This window comes from Morone saxatilis, unplaced genomic scaffold (assembly GCF_004916995.1).
Source record: "Morone saxatilis isolate NCDOM2014 unplaced genomic scaffold, NCSU_SB_2.0 Contig15, whole genome shotgun sequence".
Classification (NCBI taxonomy): domain Eukaryota; kingdom Metazoa; phylum Chordata; class Actinopteri; family Moronidae; genus Morone; species Morone saxatilis.
The window spans coordinates 15,768,394-15,776,072 of record NW_023339707.1 but is presented as its reverse complement, the minus strand read 5'-3'; the positions used below and the strand labels follow the sequence as shown (position 1 = coordinate 15,776,072).

The following is a 7,679-nucleotide window of genomic DNA, read 5'->3' as shown; positions in this document are numbered from 1 at the left end:
AATGCTAAAAGATAAAAAAAAAAAGATAGAAAATAAAATATAAAATATACAATATACAATACTTATGGTAGTGCAAAAAAGAAGCATAGTAAGCATTGGCCATTGGTCACTAGTACTCACAGATAATGTTTGCCCATGTTTGTATTGGACAGAACAGACAAGATAGCAACCTCAGAGAAATGGGCACTTACAGGCAATTCATCGAGAAAATAAGGCAACAAACAAAGTCAGTTGCATTGGCCGTGGCTGCACTGTCACTAGTACTCACAGTCGGATAATGTTGTTGTTGTTTACCAGGCTGTTTAACTTGAACACAATCTTTGTTGTTCTTTCGCCGATGGCTCCGCCCTCGCGCATAAAAAAAGCAGCAGAGCCCGGTGACGTCGTCAGAGGGACGGCTGGTGGGGGACGGAGTCGGTGAAGAAAAGAAATGGCGATGCTCGGAGGGTTCAGCGCTGCACAGCTCAAGAAAAACGCCTCCGACGGGAGCAGCGACGTGTCAGAATTCGTCTGTCCAGTCTGTCTCGAGATTTTCGAGAGTCCCGTCAAAACACAATGCGGACATACGTGAGTATTTTCGCCTGTTTTGTCGATCGTCCTCCCCTCAGCCCACGTCGACCACCAGCGATTCAATGGTAGGAGATAAAAGTACCGGGGGGAAATTGTTGTTTTTGAACGTGTCGTGCCACCGGAGACGCACATCATCGACCACGCATGTGCATGCGTTTGTTGTGACCCTGTAATTCAGTTTTATTTACTTGAATATTTGGCAAAAGCGATGCCAGCTTGCTAAATCAGTTTCAGTTTTGTTTACATCAAAGAGGAGGCCTCACCTGGGAGTTGTAGTTCAGATCTCTATTATTTGGACTCATCAAGCCGCTTGAAAGGACTACAAGTCCCTGCGCCCTCTTGAGGTGGGGACTTTCCATCTGATTTACAGGAAGCTCTAGTTAGGTTTACAGGGCTCTTTCAGCGAATGACACCATCTGGTTTCTTGTAGTGTATTTTAATCAGTCAGCCTATAAATAGTAGGAATGCTTGTAAAAAGAAAACAACAACAACAAAACTTTCCTTCTGGTCATCAGAGGCTAAAATAGAGCAGAATTAGTGGCTTGATTCCTAATTGTTCATCACATTTCTTCTCCCGTCTCTCGTCAGGTTCTGTCAGAGCTGTTTGCAGGAGTGTTTGCGACCACAGAAGCCTGTTTGTGCTGTATGTCGAGCCGGGCTGGGTCACTGGAATAAAGCTGTTGAGCTTGAGGCCCTCATCCAATCATCTGTGGCGTCTTGCAAGGGATGTGGAATTCAGGTATGTTTTATGACTATTCAGAAGCTTCAGAGATCAGACATTTCACTGACTTTTGCTGGTTTGTTGTGAATTAGATTTCGCAAACACGCAAAGTTTTAGACGAGGGCTGCACAATTACTCACAATTTGCAATACGGCCAAGTGCAATACGCATGTCGTAGAAGCAATATGCAAATGTTTTAATAAAGGTAAATGTGTGATAAAACAGCACTATAAAGAAGTACTGTAGTGCTGCAGAGATGCCCTGGTCTACAAATCTTGTTCTCCAGATTTAAGAAAACGTGTGTTTTGGTACAGACCCCCAAGAATATCACATTGTCATGATTTTAATATTTTTTTTTTGTGAACATTGAATTTGTGAATTCCCACATGAATCGTGAATCAAATCGCAATAACTGAAAATAATTCCATTATGATCTTTTAACCATATCGCGCAACCCTAGTTCAGACCAAACGTAAACTGATACTGTGTCAGGATTCAGTCTTTATATATTCAGACAGTAGCAGAGTTGACATTGCAAACATTGAACAGAACAATTCTATAATTTTGTTTGCACTAGCAGTTATTGTTGTGTGCTTCCTCTCTATTCAGGTTGGCCTTTCTCAGATGAGAAGCCACACCGCTGCCTGTTCAAAATACCAGGAGTACATTGAAGAGGGAGTGAGGACCACTGCCCAAAGCCAGCCTGCCATCACCAGGTTAAATACAGGGTGATAAGAAAAACCAGGACTTTGTCCAAAATCACTTCCTTGTTTACTAATTCTCTATTACCTACGTAATAAACACTCAGTAATTTACTCAGTATTAAGCAGTAAAATGAGATTTTGGGCTGTCACTGACTGGTGTAGTGTGTAGTAGAATATGTATAGGTTAGCAAAATGTTGTTCTCAAACACAACATCACCATCAATGACTTGTCACTGGGTTTGACTTCCTGGTTGTCATACCGTATTCCACATACCTTTTGTAAACTAGACAATCAACCCATAAAGCCATTAAATGGATTATCCTCTTCAGCCAAAACTGGAAACAGACCCAGGTTGTAAAAAAGTGGAATGGATATTTATATTGCAACATATTTTTGTGATAAGTATTTGTGCTTTGTGGAGATAATTACAAATGGGAAAAGTTTGAGAAACAGTCATTTGGAATGTGGATAATCAGGTAGTGTCCTTTGCAAGTCATTTTACCCAGTTGGATTCATTCAGAAAATGGTATTTGCAGCCTTTAAAACCAGAAAAAATACTATTATTGTAGCTAAGTTTTATGCAGTTGCAATATTCCCTATAGCTAAGCTGTCTCTTTGTAGAAAAAAGGTTTAAATACAGACTCAGTAGTGTGACGTATTGTATTGTTTCTGTTTCTTTCCCACAGTCCAGTTCCAAATCGGTTCACCTTCACCTGCCCATACTGCAACTGCCAGAACCTTGATCAGGACGGCCTGGTTGAACATTGCACTTCCCATCATGCTCGAGATGCACGCCAAGTGGTAGGAAATCCACGCTACACTGTGACTCCAATAGTCGCTCTTTAAAAATAAGGTTACATGCTTTGTTTGAATGCTGCGAGGGTTAATTGGTTCATAGATGCTTTATTACTCTCACTTTGTTTCTGTCCAGGTGTGCCCCATCTGTGCCTCAATGCCTTGGGGTGACCCTAACTACAGGAGTGCTGACTTTTTTCAGCACCTGAAGATCAGACACACCTTCTCTTATGATACCTTTGTTGTAAGTTGAGACTTTAAACACTATCTGGAGTTTCTTTAATGTGATGCGCAGAGTTTTCCAGTAGCCAGCCAGTAGGAAAAGTTAGCCAGTTAGAGGCAGGGAGAAAGAATTTGGTCATAAAAGCCCAAATGTGGTCCATCATATACACTGATCTTAATTATTGCATATAGCAGTGTATTTATTCTCTTGTACTTGATCAATTGACTGACAGTTTTCTTATTTGAGAAACCCGGTCACAGAAGTCTGGAGGAAGCCAAACAAACTGCTATTGTATTAATAAAATCAGGCAATAATTGACCTCTGTCCATCATTCAGTGAGCAACCGTGATTTGATTTTATGCTGCGCATTAGTCTGTGAACAGTGAAAGTGAAAGTAGTTACCTCACAGAGAAGTTGGTGCAGCTGCAGCCCTTCATCTAACAGCTCACTGTGGCTGCTTCTGCTTGTTTCATTTCTCCCTGCAATATTTAAAACTGATCTGCCGTTAAAAAATCACCAAAAATGACCAGTCTTGCTTTGTAGAGACACTTTTGAGGAATGATAGTAGCCAGTGTCAAGCTCACACATTGCATTTCCTGTAACTTGCCTACTTCATAAAAAAGTCAACAGTTTTGCCAGTTAAATGCTTTTATTGTGTAGCTGCAGCAGTAGGAAATGTTTCATTAGCAGGAACTTAATACAGTATTTTTTCCGGAAATAAAAGTAGCCAGCTGGACTTAAATGATTAATAGGCTGTTTATCCAGCAGCTGGCGCTTATGGAAAGTTCTGGGTGTGATGACCGTCAGTTAACTTGGTCCTGTTTTCCTCTCTCTTTGCATCCATGTCTTTGCAGGATTACTCTACAGATGAGCACACAATGATCCAGGAGGCTCTACAGCGCTCTCTTTTGGACAACTGAAGTGTGAACAATCCACCTGAGGAGGAATCCAGTGATGTGAAGTCTTGAGAAGACAGAACAACACACTGTATCATCATTCATCTATCATGAGGATGGTGGTACTCTATTACTATGGTAATCAGTTTCACAGGGAAATTGGTCTTGTTGCTATGACTCTATAGGTTTATTATTCAGAAAATAAATCACGCAATATGGTAAAAAAAAAAAAAAGCATATTGTACTGTCTGATTTAGGAGTGATTCTGTGTTTCTGGTGTGATAATCTCTTATCCTCCCCCCCAGTTGAGTCTGTAGACTTGATAGTTTGTTGAATATCTATTAAACTATGTTTGTTAAAGCAGTTTGTTTATTGATGACATGGTGTCATATAGCCAAAAACTTCCAAAGTTGTAATTAAATTTCCCTGTCGTCAATACTTGATGTTATAAGAGGGTTTGACCACTAGGTGGCTAACTATTGCCAGCAAACGACAAACTTCACTCAGTGAAGTGGTCAAGTAATGTTAACAATAATATATAATAATCTACTCAAGAGTGACTCTGCATGTTTTCCCTCAAAAGAGGAGAGGGCGTTTTTTGTTTATATTTTTGAGTTTATCAGCAGATGGAAGCTCTGTCTTTTTTTAATGCTGTTTCTGCGTGAAGTATGTGTTTGTGTGTGAGAGAGTGTGTGTGTTCATTCTGTTTTCAGAGATCTACTGGAAAGAATAAATAATATGAGGGTCAAACAAAGCCAGAGAGGGCTGTTTGCTTTATTGTAATGTTTCTCCCTTATGTCTTTGTGCCTGCTGGTAGATCTTGTTTCTGACTTCCAAAACTCATAGGGCTAATAGTTCATCGGGTGAAACAAAAGATGCAAGTAGGAGACCATCCGTGTGTTATAATCGGTCAGTTCTGTGATTTCTTTTATTTTTCATTTTGATGAGAATTTATTTGCATGTTTATGGCCATAGGGGGGCAGTAGAGTTCCACCGCTCTCTGGCCATTCATGACAGCCACGGCCCTCACCAGCCTCCTGGCTCTGTTGCAAGACATAATCCAACACAGATTTCATTCTATAAATGTACTTTACTCAATGTGTTGTTCTCCAGCTTCACTTTTTAACTGGGTTTTGTTCAAATGCACAAAAATGTCACTGATCTTTTGAAACTGAGGTTTTAGAGGGGTTATTTGTTATAGTTTTAACAGAATAACCACAAGTTCGCTCCAGACGGTGGATGACATGACTTTGAGATTTTAAATGTAACTTACTGTAGTGTGTTTTTTTCATTCCCAGTGTCTTGGATGCTTCATCACAAAAAGAAACACTCCAGTTTGTTTAGCTGGTTTTCACATTTCTTCACATCACTGCCAACAGTTATGAAAGAAAAATCCACAATTATTATTTGTATGCCTACCAAACTGACAGCATGTGGTTAACAAGAAAATTCTGTTTGACTTTGCTTGATTTTTGCTGGATGTTTTCATTTTAATTCTTAAAATGTGAATTGTCTCTTTTTTTCACATCGGTGTAGTTTTCCACTGACTTGTTATTGTCACGAATCAAATATATACAGTGCGTAGTGCAAATCTTCACACACCGTTGCATTGCATTTGTCTTCTACCAACAGGTAAAATAAAACCAGATCAAGTAGCTCTAGAGCAGAACCTTAATGCCTTTTCACGTAGTCTTTGGTGCCACTTAGCCCTAGATGTTCCTTTTTCTCCTCAGTAAAATGTGTAATAATTTTGTATATGTATCTCATGTATAATGACCTTTTTTTCTTTCTCAATATCTCTCATTCTCCTTTGTCAGCCCTGCTGTTAGTGGGTGCTAAATCCTGATAAATTAAAGCTCTTTAATTATTTAAACCCTGGCCCCAGAAATCAGACGCAGTGATTTATACCTGTGTGTATGAGACGTGTGGGGGGAAGAAACAACACTCGCTGTTTTGATGGATGACCACAGTGAGTGTGTGTGTGTGTGTATGAAAGAGAGCAGTTTAAAGGAAGGTAATCTGCGGGGTGCATCAATCGAAACTCCGGATTTGCTCAGTTGTCATAATCAGGCGAGCAGCAAAAAAAGGTGTGTAAGTGAAAAGAAGGAATTGTGGAATATATTAAATAAGCCAACCTTTCGACAAACCTTTGTTCATATATTAGATGTCAGGGCAGTGCCGTATCATTACCAACAATGATCCTGCATGTGTTTTTGCATGCACTTGTATCTGTGCTAAGTTCATGATGAAACTTAGGCCCTTCGGTGTACATTGTCCACAGGGAGAGAAAACCCTCTCATCTCTATTCTTTCCTCTGTGTGCTTCGTGTATCTGTAATTACTGTAGCTAAATGATATTACAGTTTCTCACCTAGCTCTACAGAGAATCTTACCCACCAAACTTCTTGATGTAGTCCCCCCTTTTCTTTTCTTTTTATTTCCTCCCCCTCCGATCAGGTTTTTGCTCCTGGCAGATAGAGGAGAGATGTTAGCTGTGAGAGAACTAACGAGATACTCGAGTGCTTCTGGGCAGGAAGGAAGTCGAGCCGAAAAACATGGCAGAGAAAAGTCTTTCTTGTCTGTTTGGTGGCGGAGCTAAAAAGGGAGAGGGGGGCCAAGGTGGGGAATAGGAAAAGGAAGAAAGAGAGGAAAAAGGGAAGAGAAGTGAACACATTGAATAAAAATTTCATAAAGTTCAGCATTTGGTTTCTTTGATGCGAGCAATAGATAGTGTGTGCAGTCTGCAGGCTCTGTGGAGGCAGCAATTAATGCTACATGTGCCCACAGGCACACTGGAGATGCGATGGGGACAGTGGCTTTCTTTAGAAGTGTGTCGCACCATCACTCCACCCTAGACACCCTTCCACCAGCCTTTTGTTTTCTTTCAATGTATTGTAAACCTCTTCCGCCTACTGTAAGTCTCTCGAAATTGAGCATTCCCAAACTTGTAGGTTTATGCTCCTCGGTAGCTGTCTGAGCTGAGACATTTGAACAGTCACAGGTGAACGTCATATATACTACAGTCAGTATGTTTGTAATATTTTTGAAATTGCACACTTTTGAGTCATGAGTCAGGGCTCAGCATGAACCAACACCCTTAGAAAAGAGAAGACTCCTCTCTGTCAGACTGCTTGATTTTTGGCAGCAGTCTGAAAATTATTCCTTTTGGATCAGGTCCAAAAATAAATGGGTTTCTTCCTGTTTTAGGCTATTTTACACTCCTAACACAGCACATTCTGCTTATATGTTTAGTCAGAGAGAAAGAAGTGGTGTATAATAAAGTCAGTCAGGTAGCAATTATGTGGTCTGATATCCATCACCTGGTGCTTTTAGTGGAAGAATATCTAACATAAACAGTGAGATCGAATCAGTGATATTAAAAGTAGATACACAGAAAGGGTGGCAAGAGATAGGAACTCTCAAATGCCTGGAAAGTTCGCTCTCTTGGTCTGTCTCTAGTTTTGCTGAGGCAGGTATCTGATGAGGTGTGGGGCGTGTAAGAGGAGCACTGGGAGTTTGTTCACCATAAAATTCCTCAAAGTCAGGAGAAACAGGAAGAGCGGGAATCCTGCCACCCGGGCGCTGCAGCTCGGGCAGGTCGGTCCTCTCAAAATGTTTGAACAGAAAGTGCCAGTGGGCTTCCCCGACATCAATACTGGTTCTACACCAACTCCTCTTCCGCTTTTAAACTCTTTAACAACCGACCCCCTACCTCGGCCAGACACACACGCACACACACACACGCACACACATACACACGCACACGCACA

The 7,679-nt window shown here is 40.8% G+C and overlaps 1 protein-coding gene across 2 annotated transcripts; it reads left to right on the top strand.

Annotated features, from left to right (window-relative positions):
* Positions 1–369: 369 nt before the first annotated feature.
* Positions 370–5,788, top strand: rnf114 (ring finger protein 114). Of its 2 annotated transcripts, none has more exons than XM_035656704.1 (6): positions 370–567; positions 1,159–1,309; positions 1,901–2,019; positions 2,683–2,797; positions 2,928–3,035; positions 3,869–5,788. In XM_035656704.1, the coding sequence occupies exons 1-6, from the start codon at positions 431–433 to the stop codon at positions 3,932–3,934; spliced, it is 696 nt and encodes a 231-aa protein (XP_035512597.1). In that variant the 5' UTR covers positions 370–430; the 3' UTR covers positions 3,935–5,788. The 2 variants fall into 2 exon arrangements, with proteins under 2 accessions (XP_035512597.1, XP_035512598.1); XM_035656705.1 differs by having other exon boundaries at positions 371–567; positions 1,901–2,007.
* The last annotated feature ends 1,891 nt before the right edge of the window (positions 5,789–7,679 follow it).

Bases quoted from the DNA above. Each gene is read 5' to 3' on its own strand.
- rnf114 (XM_035656704.1), top strand. From the start codon at position 431: ATGGCGATGCTCGGAGGGTTCAGCGCTGCACAGCTCAAGAAAAACGCC. The intron at 2,020-2,682 runs GTGATAAGAAAA...TCTTTCCCACAG, and splicing joins ATCACCAGGTTAAATACAGG to TCCAGTTCCAAATCGGTTCA. The intron at 2,798-2,927 runs GTAGGAAATCCA...GTTTCTGTCCAG, and splicing joins CTCGAGATGCACGCCAAGTG to GTGTGCCCCATCTGTGCCTC.